This window comes from Mus musculus, chromosome 10 (genome assembly GCF_000001635.26).
Source record: "Mus musculus strain C57BL/6J chromosome 10, GRCm38.p6 C57BL/6J".
In the NCBI taxonomy this organism is placed as follows: domain Eukaryota; kingdom Metazoa; phylum Chordata; class Mammalia; order Rodentia; family Muridae; genus Mus; species Mus musculus.
Genome location: NC_000076.6, coordinates 50765910 through 50780588, shown reverse-complemented (window position 1 = coordinate 50780588; position 14679 = coordinate 50765910). Strand labels below are relative to the sequence as shown.

The 14679-nt window shown below is 38.2% G+C and overlaps 1 protein-coding gene across 3 annotated transcripts in view; it reads right to left on the bottom strand.

The window, feature by feature from the left end:
* Ascc3 (activating signal cointegrator 1 complex subunit 3) overlaps nt 1-14679 on the bottom strand; it is a 258540-nt gene that overhangs the window by 70614 nt on the left and 173247 nt on the right. For all 3 annotated transcript variants that reach the window (XM_030245389.1, XM_030245388.1, NM_198007.2), the window contains 2 exons: nt 13387-13498; nt 13082-13216 (listed from right to left, as the gene is read on the bottom strand). In XM_030245389.1, coding sequence (XP_030101249.1) covers nt 13082-13216; nt 13387-13498 — 247 coding nt within the window. The remainder of the gene's footprint in view (nt 1-13081; nt 13217-13386; nt 13499-14679) is intronic.

Genomic DNA, 14679 nt, shown 5'->3' with positions numbered 1-14679 from the left:
ACCAAGAAAATAAGGTCCTCTCAATCAACACAACCAACACTGATATGAACCCACAGAGACTGAGGACATCTGCACAGGGCCTGTATATGGTCCTCTGAGTATATTATGGTTTCTAGTTTACAGTGTTTCTATGGGATTCCTGAGTATGTAAATGAATGGGTCTCTGTTTCTTGTACCTTCGCTCTGTTTGTTTGTTTCATTCAATTCCAATGAGTTAGTTTTTGTTTTATCATATTTTATTATTTCATGTTAAATGTTATTACTATTCCTTAGAAGCCTGTTCTTTTCCAATGAGAGAGAGAGAGAGAGAGAGAGAGAGAGAGAGAGAGAGAGAGAGAGAGAGGAATGGAGAGGGAGGAACTGGGAAGACTAAGCCCATAATCAGGGTATACTATTTGAGAAAAAAAATACATTTCTAATAAAAGAAAAATATAAAGGGGCATAGTTAAAAACTATTCATACAAAAATCATCTCTATGCTATATTAGCAAGGTATCTAAAAAATCAAAATAAAAATTATCTCATTGCTACGAATATACTTAGGAATAAACATAATTATAAAGGTAAAAGATCTCTTCATGGTCAGTGTAAACCATTGATGAAGGAAGGTAAGGTGTAAATAAAAAATGAAACTACATTTTCTGTTCATGTATTGGAAGTTTGTATCACCTAAAGGAGGCAATATAGCTAAAGCAATTTCTATCAAAAGAGCAATGATATTATTCACAGGAAAAAATCTATATGCATAAACATCAAAATAGCAAAAAAATGAGAAGCAATATTAAAAATGGGCAAGCATGGTTAGCTTTCCTTGTGGAGTGGGGTTTGTTTGCTTGTTGAAACTGAACAGAGTGTTGTAATTCACATTTCTCTTCAAATCTCATGCTTATTTATATGTCTTTGATTTTAGAGAACCTTCCTGTAATCATCATCTAGCAAGTCATAAAAAGTTATTTTATATGGGCAATATGATGTGTTTGTAATAGATATTGAAATCTGTTTTAGAGTGGGTAACGCTACTGTTACTTTATGCCATTCTGGTGTTAGTTTGCAAAAACAAAAACAAACGCAAAACCTGGGAAAAGACAAGTTCAGGATATCCCCAGCTGTTGTCTGGGGCGGTGGGTCCCAGAGACTTCCCTACAATACGAGCTATTGCCATGGTTCTTGGTTGCCCACCAGAATATCATGGTAAGATCCTGTAATTGAAGACACTACACTTAATCCCTGCTGGGTAGCTCTCACAGTACTATGAAGAGCCAGGCCGACAAGGGAAAAGAGTCACCCACAGTCTTACTGAGCTGTAAATCCTGAAAGTTACCAAATTAACCATCCTGAAAAAAACAAATCCATGGGACAAGGATGGTATGATTGTTATAGGAGTAGCCAAACACTTTCTGACAATATTGAAGGCCGTCTCCATGGGGAGAGACAAATGGCTGGTACTATAAATTTGAGTAAGAACTTGTTGCTGAGGAAACTCATAGAGCTTATAGAAGAGAATGTATTACTATTATTTTGCCAAATAGACACAGTATCAAGCTGCCATCTAAATACTTACCTCCATAATGACAGATTTTGTTAATTCTCAGTGTCCTTCAGAGACACTCCTTTTTGCAGCAGTCAGTATTTAATATAAACTCAAAACTCTTCAAAATGCAGGGAACAAATGTCTGTGGAGTGCTCAACCCCCAGTAGGACATTTATGCTATACTCCTTACCCTCAAGGAAAAAGGAACATCACAGAAGATGGGGCACAAAGATGGTATGACCCAGGAGTTGGATAGGATTGTTGTTAAACAGTGTTTTCAGTACATGACAGAGCTATTGCATTCGAGACTCACATCAGCTGTTGTTACCTGAGTAAAATGGAACCAGACAATATTCTAGCATAGATAGGGGAGGGAGTTTGAGGCCGGACCCCAGCTGAGGAACTACTGGAAGCTTATGGGGACAGGAAAGGGTCAGTCCTCTTTAGGGTGTGGTCCTGTGCAGATTAACCATTCTCAGGCGAGTGGTTTCACACTAATGAGCATTTGGAAAATACCAACTTTGGATTTGTTGGTTTATTAGGAGAGGATGTGGAGAAAGAGGAACACTCCTCCATTGTTGGTGGGATTGCAAGCTTGTACAACGACTCTGGAAATCAGTCTGGCGGTTCCTCAGAAAATTGGACATAGTACTACCGGAGGATCCAGCAATACCTCTCCTGGGCATATATCCAGAAGATGTTCCAACCGGTAAGAAGAACACATGCTCCACTATGTTCATAGCAGCCTTATTTATAATAGCCAGAAGCTGGAAAGAATCCAGATGCCCCTCAACAGAGGAATGGATACAGAAAATGTGGTACATTTACACAATGGAGTACTACTCAGCTATTAAAAAGAATGAATTTATGAAATTCCTAGCCAAATGGATGGACCTGGAGGGCATCATCCTAAGTGAGGTAACCCAATCACAAAGGAACTCACGCAATATGTACTGACTGATAAGTGGATATTAGCCCAGAAACTTAGGATACCCAAGATATAAGATACAATTTGCTAAACGCATGAAACTCAAGAAGAACGAAGACCAAAGTGTGGACACTTTGCCCCTTCTTAGAATTGGGAACAAAACACCCATGGAAGGAGTTACAGACAAAGTTTGGAGCTGAGACGAAAGGATAAACCATCTAGAGACTGCCATATCCGGGGATCCATCCCATAATCAGCTTCCAAATGCTGACACCATTGCATACACTAGCAAGATTTTGCTGAAAGGACCCTGATATAGCTGTCTCTTGTGAGACTATGCCGGGGCCTAGCAAACACAGAAGTGGATGCTCACAGTCAGCTATTGGATGGATCACAGGGCTCCCAATGGAGGAGCTAGAGAAAGTACCCAAGGAGCTAAAGGTATCTGCAAGCCTATAGGTGGAACAACATTATGAAGTAACCAGTACCCCGGAGCTCTTGACTCTAGCTACATATGTACCAAAAGATGGCCTAGTAGGCCATCACTGGAAAGAGAGGCCCATTGGACTTGCAAACTTTATATGCCCCAGTACAGGGGAATGCCAGGGCCAAAAAGTGGGAGTGGGTGGGTAGGGGGGTGGGGGGGAGGGACTTTTGGGATAGCATTGGAAATGTAAATGAGGAAAATACCTAATAAAAATATTTAAATATATATATATATATATATATATATATATATATATATATATATATAAAGTTGGGAGAGAAATTTGGGGAGTGTTCAGGAGGGATTTGAGGGAAACTGTGGAGGGTAAAACATGATCAAAATATATACATGCAAGCAATTTTCAAGTACTAAATAAAAATAAAAAATTAATTAATAATGATTAAAAAAAACAGGCAAAACAGTAAAAAGATAATTCCCAAAAGAAGACAATGAGTTCACAAAAAATGCTCAAAATAATTAAAAATCATGGGTGTGCAAATCAAAGCCATCAGTTTTCCCCACAACATAAGTGGTTATTGTTAAAAAGAAGAAATACTTTGGCAGCAGTGTACAGAAACAAGAGTTCCTATACACTGTAGGTAGAAAAATAAATTACTATAATCATTATGGAACAGTATAGAAGTTTCTCACAAAAGCAGAACAGCTAAGTGATCCAGCAATCTCACTTCTATATATAACCAGAGAAAATGAAATCAACATATAAAAAATACATAAAATTGATACATGCTCTTCCATGTTTACTGAAGCTCTTTCACAACATAATAAACATAGGTACCCATCAAAAGACAAATTGATAAAGAAAATATAGCCCACAAAAATCAATGTGATTCAGGTCTGAAAATAAATTCTGTCAATTTTGACTATATGGATAAATCTACAGAATATTATTGTAAGTGAAACAGCTAGGCACAGAAAGATGAACACTGCTGAATCTCATTCATATATGGAATCTATAAAAACTGACCTTATAACAAGAGAGGACTCGAAATGGTGGTTGATAAGTCATAAGTGACCAGGGGTGCGAGTAGCTAGTTGGTCAGAGGATATATAATTATAGATAGATGGGAAGAAGAAAAGTTCATTTTAGACAGGCTGAAGGCAGAATCTTTGGAATTAAGCTGTAAGGAAACAATGGAAGGGCAGACACTGGGAGTGCCTGCAATGTAGTTTCTTTCTTGGGCAGTAAAATATCCTAAATCGTCCTAAAATTGATAGTGGAGATGACTGAATAATTCTGACTGTATCATTCAAATGTGTGTGAGTGGCACAATAAGTAGATTATATCTCAAAAACTTGTTTTTAAAACCAAAATTATTAATTGTATACTTTGTCAAATGATTCATGATAGCGTATCTGGAAAAGAAAATGTCTAGAGTTTCATAAATCTTTTAAAGACATATTTATAACCCATGCAATAAATAGAGGTTGGCAAATGCTCTCTGATGATCCCATATATATGTGAGCCAATTAAGGCAGGCTGGAAACCTTGATTCTTAGAGAGGACAATGTTAGGAAGTCTTTGCTTTGAATGTTTTGATCTGGACTGAATACCTTCATGAACAGTTAAAGTAGTGTTGAATAGCAATACCAGATCCAAATGCAAGCTTCCCTCAAGAAGAAAATCGAAGTGTGGATGTTTCAGTCCTACTTAGAAGCTGGAATAATCAGGGAGATAGAGGGAGAGAGGTACCTAGGAGGGAGAGAGAGGAGTTAGAGGGAAGGAGGGGGCAGGATCAGGCAAGGGGGAGATGGGGGTGGTGGTGGGAGAAGTACAGAGAGGGTCAGGAAATTGAACAGAGGTGTGTAGCAGTGGGGGATGGGGAACTTGGAGGGAGCCACTGGAAAGTCCCAGATGCTAGGGAAGCAAGGGGTTCCCAGGACTGAAAGGGAATGACATTAGTTGAAATACCCAACAAAGAGGAGATAGAACCTGTAGAGAACATATCCAGTGGATAGGCATGGCCCCTGGTTGAGGGATTGGGGCCACCCAGTCATCTCAAAAATTTTAACTCAGAATTGTTCCTGTCTAAAGGAAATGCAGGGACAAAGAGTGGAGCAGAGACTAAAGAAGCAAAGGCCATCCAGAGACTGCTCCACCTAGGGATCCATCCCATCTGCAGACAGCAAACCCACACACTATTACTGATGCTTGCTGACAGGGGCCTGGTATGGCTGTCCGCTGAGAGGCTCTGCCAGATCCTGACCAATACAGATGCAGATGCTCAAAGCCAACCATCTGACTGAGCATGGGGTCCCCAATGGAAGAGTTAGGGGAAGGACTGAAGGAGTGGAAGAGATTGCAACCCCATAGGAAGAATAATATTAACTAACCAGACCCCCCAGGGCTCCCAGGGAGTAAACCACCAATCAGAGTACACATGGAGGGACCCATGGTTCCAGCTGCATAGGTAGCAGAGGACTGCCTTATCTCAATGGTCCTGTGGAGGCTAGGGGGCTCAGTGTAAGGGGATGCTAGGGTGGTGAGGGGTGAGTGGGTGGGGAAACATCTTCATAGAAGCAGAGGGAAGGGAGAATGGGATGAGGGACTCTGGAGGGGAAACCGGGAAGGGGGTCAACATTTGAAATGTAAATAAATAAAATGACTGAAAAAAAAACCCCAAAAGCCAAAAAAGCCCAAACACAAGCTTCCACCTTTGTGGCCATAAATTTTATTTGGTTCTAACCTTTAAAAGATGGGGGTTTGTCTTCTATTTCCTTAAACTATATTTAGGGGCATAAGAACACTTATGGAATTTAAAAAAGCAATAACTGAATATTTCTATGGACAGTTCAGGCCAAGAAAGTTATGAGCAGAATTTTTATATGCTTTGCAAATTTAGATAAAATGGTAAAATAATATACATAGTTCCAGGAAAAAAAAAAAGCACAAAACACCAAAGAGAAAAGAGACAGGACATTTCATATGTTGTTTGGGAGACCAGATCTCAATTCTGTCTTGTTTCTTGAAATTAGGTAGAACTTACATTTTAATTATGATTTTTATTATGATTTTGTTATTTTATACAAGGGTAGGTCTTAAATTTTTTTAAATAATAAAGTTGGATGTGATTATGAAAGTAAGATTAACAATTTAGTATTAAAACTCATATCTTAATTAAAATTCCTATTTAATCACCAACTTTTAGAATATTGGTAATTGATAGTTTTTTTTCTGTGCACTTAATTAGGAAACCAAAGTAAGTAAAAAATAAAAATGAACAAAAATTGACAGCAGGATAAATTTCAGGTAGATGTTATGCTCAGACCCTAATAGATTAAGAACACTGATCTTTTAATGGTAACAAACTTATCTGAGACTGACATCTTTTACCAAGAAAACACTTCTTTTCACGTTGTTAGAGAAAGCTTGTAAATCTAGAATACTGCAAGAAACTAAAGGATAAAGGAGAATAAAGACAGTCTCAGGGGAAAACATAAAGAGAATAGAAAGATACATTTAAAAAAGACATTTGCCATCTGTGCCTCTTCCAAAGATGCCAGGCAGCCCCCCAGGAAGAGGGTAAGGACACTCTTCTCACAAACCTTGGAATGTGTCACATCAGGATTCCCCACATGGAGGATAAAGAGCAGCAGATGGGATCCTGTGACTACCATGAGGTTAGGTGGAGACAGAACACTACTGAGGTTGATGGCATGACTGTCAAGTTAACCTTTCCTTCCTTTTCGCGTCCTTTAATGAACTCTTTCATTTTACAAACTAGGTCCCACCCAAAAATCCTATTTTTAATAATATTTTAAGTTATTTTGCTTTAAGTTTATCTCTTCAAATTTACTTATTTTTCTAATTACCTTATAAATTGGAGAAAGATGTTTTTGTGATTTGATAACAAAGATTTGTGGCTGACCTAGAAAAATGACAAGATCCGAGTCTTATGATGCTCTATTCCTGAAAGTATTATACGGTGGCTATGGTAATACATTCATTTGGCTTTAAAGAAAGTAGTACTGACAATTCTAAGAATTCACTGATATATATGCTGTGCTGTTCTCAAACTTTTTAAAAAATTGAAATTGCTGTATTTTAATGTAAGAAATCTGTTCTTTTACTCAATATTCTAAAATTTGCTGGGCAAAAAGATAGTCACAAACTTTTAAAATAGGGTATCTGACATATATGCATATAGTCCCATGCTTGAAATAAACAAAGATTAGTTGTACTCCATCTTTGATATAGAAGCATAATGTCATATTTCTATACAGTTACAAGAACACAAATAGTGAAATAATTCTTAAATTAAAAAAAAAAAAACCCTGAAAATCTCAAAGTCCTTAAGTACATTTAGAATATATTTTGCTTTCTCTTGGCTATTAATACACTAAGGAAGTACATAGTAAAGAATATGTTGAAACAGATTCCACAACTTTGAAAGCTTCCATTTGCATTGCTGTTTCTAAATAGGTTAACGTCTAAACACCTAGAAACACATCAAAGCTGACCCTGCTGGGCCATGACGATGGACACTTTCTGCTCTGGAGTTGTGCCAGCATCATTAAGAGATTCTTCAAATTACTTTTGAAATGCACTTTTCCCTCAGGATTTTCACTTATACCTAATTAGACTACTAACTACAATCTATGTAATCCCTGTTGCCAAAACTGCTAAATGCTTCAATAAGTAGGAGGAGGGCATCAATGGAGCAGGACAGATGTAATGTCACTGGTTAACAATAGAGGTGTGAAGCAGCTGCCTTAATTATGAAGCTTATTAATTCATGGTGTTAAAAAAGACTTGGCAAGGGTTCTTATAAAATACCCAGTCTTTTCAAAATAGCATCAGATGGTTTAAAACTTCAAATATGTTTTCAACAAGGAGTTCTGAAATAATTATTTTTACCAGCGATTAACATTTGTATTCAATACTTACAATCTAAGTTACAAGATCACACATGACTTTAAAATTAACTCTTGTTTATTTTTTAAAGGTACATGACCTTAACATCTTAATATTTAAAATTTTTTATTGGTAGAAATGGCTCACAGGATAAAGTAAAGCGTGTCTAGAAGAGAAAGGTAGGTATTGGGGTAGCTCTAAGGAACTACGTTGTATGGGTTAGGAGGAAACTTACTACTGTGACATTCATTATTTATATGATTATACCTTATGAAGTTGTTAAAGATTGTTGAAATAATGTACGTAAAATGCAAACCATATAGTAAGTACTGAAAAAACTAGTTTTCATTTGATAGACAGAATGGACACAAGTGTGCTCCTCCTGTGGAATGAGGTTACTGAGGAGAAGAGTCTCAATAGCCTCTTTAGCCTTCCACCCACTATGGGTCTTGAATTATAAAGACAATCATACTGGGGACTGTATGCCTATCAGTCAAGTTCTGGGAAAGAAAAGCAAGTAAAAGTCTCAAGAGGAGTTACAAGAAAAATACAGCAAAAGGGTATTTTCCTTAAGAGTATTACAGTAATGCTTTTAACAGAATGGTGTAAAGTGGGCAGGAAGGGAGGGATCTGGGAGGGAAAGTGTTTAGGGGAGGGAATTGTTGGGGGTTGAGGGTGGGTGGGAGAGGACTGAAGCCCTGAGGGCCAGCGGAAAGAATGGAAACAGGCAACCTCTGGAGATAGGAGGTTGGGGGATCCTCCAGAATGCACCAGAGACCTGGGAGGTGAGACTCTCGGGACTCAAAGGGAGGGACTTTAGATGAAATGGCAGTGGGGAGGGAACTTATAGAGCCCACCTCCAGCAGAAAGACAGCGAGGAATAGGGCTGCCATCCCACAGTTACAACTCTGACCCATAACTGTTCCTGTCTGAAAGAATTACAGGGATGGAAATGGAGAGGAACCCGAGGATAAGAAGATCCAGGAACAGGCCCAAAGTGGGATCCAGCTCAGGAGAGGTCCCACGGCCTCACACTATTACTGAGGCTATGGAGAGCTCACAAAAAGGGACCTAGCATGACTGCACTCCGGAAGACCCACAAGCAGCTGAAAGAGTCAGATGCAGATATGTGTATCCAATCAATGGACAAAAGCAGCTGACCCCTGTTGCTGAATTAGGGAAGGCTGAAAGCAGCTAAGGAGAAGAGTGACCCTGGAGGAGGGCCAGCAGTCTCAACTAATCTGGACTCCCGAGATCCCTCAAACACTGGACCACCAAACAGATAGCATACACCAGATGATTTGAGGCCCCCAACACACACACCGTAGAGGACTTCCGGTTCTGTGTTCATTCAGAGATGATGAACCTAACCCTCAAAAGACTGGTGGCCCCAGGGAGTTTAGAGGTTGGGGGTGGGGGGGTGGGGTGGGGACATCCATGTGAGGACAGGGGAGTGGGGAGGAGGCATGCGATGTGTAACAGTTGGAGGGTGGACGGGGGAGGGAGGATGGAAAAATATGGAGTGTAAATAATAAATTAACTAATAAAAATAATCTGCAGAAATTATCATAGGTCATATAATAGGCTTCAACACTCAAAAGAGAAAAACTCCACAACATTTTGAAGGATAAAATATTCCTAAGCACTATATTCCTAAGCACCTAAAAGGCAAAGGGACAGGAAAGACAATGCACATGCCAGATTGGTCTAATCCTGACACATGTATCCTTGCCTTCCCTGGTCTGTAGAGAAATAATCCAGGTCCCACACAGATCAAATGGGATGGTCATAATTTCACCTTTTATTTAGTTCCCTGGCAGTGGACTTATTCTGACACTTGAAAAGTATTCATCTTTGGTCTACAATGTTTCTCAACAGAAGTGATGGCTTGACTTCACACAAGTAAGATCTGATGGAATCACTTCCCAATTATGAACACATTTCAAGAATAAAAGTGTTTCTATCTGTTCAGAGAACCCGTACACTGACCCACCACCCACACTGTAAGGCTTTAATCACTCACTTTTAGCCACTTGGTATTCTCTTAAACATCCTTTCAACATGAAACAACAAATATCCAAGTAGAACAGATTAACTTGGAGGACAGAATATATATCTTGTTTGTCTTTAATTTTTTTCAGATAACCAGTGCTCTGATCTATATCAAAGGGTCACTCGGCCACAGACCACAGTTCATCTGTGCATGAGGAAGTTCATTGGTAATGCCTAAAATTTTATATCCTGATAAGAAAGGCCCCACACTCTCTAAATACACAAATAAAAATAAAAAGACAATGAAAAGATGACCATGGGGTGGGGGACCACACAGAGAATAAGCATTTTTTGATATATCTAGGCAATCTCTCTCTGTTAAACTTCTTACTTACTATATTGAATGGAAGAATTTAGTGTCACATTCAGAAACTTCCTTTTGCTTATATACTTTGGTGAAATGTGATGTACCATCCTGAAAACTACTAGGCTCATCCCAGTCACCCTGATAAAAGAAGAAAAGGACAGAGGGTAGGAAGTAGAAGATACAAATGGGACTAATATGTGGCTTTGTTTTTGATCAATCATGACAATCTTCCACTATGCAATACTGAAAAGAGCAAGTTTTACGTTCCAAAAATTCTGAGAGAAAGGTTAAGATACGATGGACCTGGTTAAATGTTTTCTTTTGCTTCTGAAGAAAGGGTTCTTTTTTGGTAAATACTATAAAGGCAATAAAGTAATTATATTCCTAGTCAACAAGAAGTTCTATTATTTCAGAAAAGTAGAAAGAAATACGTAAATACTTACATAGATGATATGAATTTCTATTTATCTTATAAAGATAGACATATGGCTGAGCCTGTCTTCATAATTATCTTTTCCAACAGGAGGAAAGACATATAAAAACAATTAAGAAACCTCCTTGACAATAACTGAAGGGTGATGACAGGATCATATGTTTTTTTTTTTTTTTGTGAGTCAATGTTTTGATATTGTTTTTCATCCTATGTCATCTTCTAACACCTAGAAACACGTTAGAACCCTGTTTTCACAAATAACAATTCTGTAACATTTCTGAGAATGGAGGAAAATTTCAATTAATACAATTTTGTTCTGAATAGCACAAAAGGACAATATGTGTAGCTTAAAATGAAAGTTTCTCTTTCTTTAAAAAAGGATTAATTTTTTCAAATTTTAGTTTAAACGTTTTAAATTAAAATAAAATTACTTTGTTTTTCCCTTCCCCTCCTGCCTACCAATTATTCCATGCACCTCTCCCTTTGCTCTCTCTTACATTTCATGCCTCCATTTTAATTATTATTACATAAATGTATGAATATATCCCTAAAGAAATCTAACCTTCTCAATTTGTACAGTTATTCATGTACACACACACACACACACACAAACACACACACACTGGATTTATGTGTATTTTTCTATAAATGTATGCCCTGGGTGTAAGTGCCCTGAGAGGCTAGAAGAGTCCTCGGAGTTTGAGTTTCATGAAGTTATACGCTGCTTGATGTGTGTGCTAGGTACCAAATTCGCCTTCATTGGAAGAGCAAGTGTTCTTAACTGCTGAACCATCTTGCTAGCCCCAGAAGTGAGAGAATTTCATCATGGGCAAAATTATACTTAAGAAAATACTATAGTGGGTTGGGGACATGGACCAGTAGGTAAAATGTCTGCTATATAAGTACCAAGAACTTGGATGCCTTTCATTTGCATAAAGAGCCAGACATGGTGGCATACACCTGTAACCCTAGGACTTGGAGACAGAGATAGGTGGATACCTGGAGCCCACTGGACAACCAACTTGCAGGCAAAATAAGACACCTCTCACCTTTCACCTTTTACAAAGTTCAGTAAATTTAGGTTTTAGTTTTCTGGGGAAAATGGAGATAGAAGCATATAGCAGATGTATGTGTGATACATATTGTTAATTTTTTCTTTTTGGACAGTGAGTGATGGGAATATGGGCATGGGCATTAAAGAGCTTTCTTAGTGTTAATTTGAAATAGAATTTAATCATATAGTGCCTTATGAAAAACCTCTTTAGTAACATCAGAGTTAGTACTCAAGAAGAACCACCCAAATAAACAGCAAGTTTTCAATCTCAGCTAGAGGAAAAGCTACTAGGTTTCCTCTAGACAGTGCAAAATATGCCACTAATTTTGACTCACATAGCCACAGCACCTATTCTATTCAGGAGGATCCTGCTCTGAATGAGTCATAGGGTCAGATTTGTTGCAAGATTATCCTATAAAAAAATGGGAAGAAATCTTGTTTGAAAGAAGAAAGACCATCCTGAAGACTGTCAGGTAAATTTTCAAAACTGGAAACACTTGAGGTTTAAATTAATGTCCCTCAACAGAGGAATGGATACAGAAAATGTGGTACATTTACACAATGGAGTACTAATCAGCTATCAAAAACAATTTATGAAATTCTTAGGCAAATGGATGGACCTGGAGGGCACCATCCTGAGTAAGGTAACCAAATCACAAAAGAACTCACATGATGTGCACTCACTGATAAGTGGATATTAGCCCAGAAACTTAGAATACCCAAGATACAATTTGCAAAACACATGAAACTCAAGAAGAAGGAAGACCAAAGTATGGATACTTCGTCCCTCAGAATGGGGAACATGGAAGAAGTTACAGAGACAAAGTTTGGAGCTGAGACGGAAGGAAGGACCATGTAGAGACTGCCCCATCGAGGGATCCATACCATAAACAACCACCAAATTCAGACACTCTTGCATATGCCAGCAAGAATTTGCTGACATGACCCTGATATAGCTGTCTCTTGTGAGGCTATGCCAGGGCCTTGCAAATACAGAAGTGGATGCTCACTGTCAGCTATTGGATGGAACACAGGGCCCCCAATGGAGGGGCTAGAGAAAGTACCAAAAGAGATAAAGGGGTCTGCAACCCTATAGGAGGAACAACAATATGAACTAACCAGTACCCCCTGAGCTCATGTCTCTAGCTGCATATGTAGCAGAGGATGGCCTAATCAGCCATTACTGGGAGGAGAGGCCCTTGGTCTTACAAAGATTATATGCCCCAATAGAGGGGAATGCCAGGGCCAGGAAGCGGGAGTGGGTGGGTTGGGGAGCAGGGCGGGGGAGGGTATAAGGGACTTTTGGGATAGCATTTGAATTGTAAATGAAGAAAATATCTAATAAAAAATGTTTAAATAATAAAAAAAGAGAAAGTATGAAATATAAGTACAAAAATCCCAGTAGTATAAAACTCACACTCAGAATTGACAGCAGTTCCTCAGTGCTGCACTCAGGTTTCAAACGGTCCTTGAACATTTTGACAGTTTTGTGCTTCAAATAGTAATAGGAGGCAATTCGACCACATGTCAGTGGTTCAATGGTGCGATTATCCTGTTTTAAATAAAGATAAAATAAGGCAAATGAGACATTCAGTGGAGGCTTCCATTACTCCGAGGGTAATAATTCATTCTGTAGTTGCTACTACAACTGATTTGTTGCAAATTTGGATAGCACAAGCTCCATGCGCCCTGCCCTATTGAAAGTTGGTTCAGAAGTCATACCTCTCCAACTTCAATGCAGTGGGAAAGCTCCAATTCAACCAGAGACTGCCCAATCAGATGTGACAGGAACTTGTTTATGGAGTCCTGGCTGACGTCACCCAAGCTGTAGTAGCTAGGAAAAAAGCATGGTCAGTTTCAAGGTGTGTCTGCTAGAACTGTCAAGTCAGCTTTACAACTTTGTCAGAACTTTAAAAGCATGAATTTACACCAAATAAAAAGCACAATGAAAAGTTAAAACAACCACAATTAACATTCCCATTTTGCAGGTCAAAGGTCTAAAACTAAAGTTTGCTAACACCAATGAAAAAGACAAAAAAATCACAAATATGTAAAACAGATAGTTAAATGGCATATGAAAAACTGTCTTTTTTGTTTCTGTACTCTTTTTAAATATGAACCTTAAGAAAATGATTTATTTATTATAAGTAAAGACCAAAATGTGAAAGTATAGAATTATGTAATGAAGACATAAGTAATTCCTAACTTTCATTAAATGCTTACTACATCATCAGCACAGGATTAAAATATCTGTATGAGAAACCCTTTCTTAAGCTAAACTTGGTATTAATTCTATTCCAAAGTAGCCTTAGGCACTAAGTTTAGGAAGTACAAAATGCAGTTTGGCTGAAATCACGTACAATATACACATATGGGTTCATGTACACACAAACATGTACATACACACACACACACACACGTGTACACACACACACACACACACACACACACACACACACACACTCCCCTTAACGACTTCACAAAACAATCAGACCCACTGATCTTAATGGTATATGAGTTTTTCTAGGAAATTTTGAGAATTTTTTTCCCCTAGTGTTTATGCAACAAATGCTGTTCTAATGCCCCAAAGGAAAGTCATCAAGCTAAAATTAAGCATTCTGTCTCACACTGCATAGAAAACACAAAGGTTCAGGCTCTGTGTAGTTTCCAAATGAATGCCTTTAAGAACAGCTAATTCATCTGACCATTCATTTTTCACTGCAACAATGAAAGGCAAATCCCTGACCACAAGGAGTTTTGTTTTAACCTGGGAAGAAATCTAAAGAGTGAAGGTTACATGAACAATTATGGCAATTTCCTAATTCCTGACAGTAAACTCCACTGGAATCTATAATATCCTACCTATCCTCTATTCAAAGGACAAGAGTGGAATTGAAAGTGGTCTTGAGACTTACAGATTCTTTTTACTAAAATTCTATCAAGGTGGTTTCAACGTTTGAACAGGATTGGAAAAAAAAATCTCAAATTCTTTAATATGAAATCTCTGTCACAGAG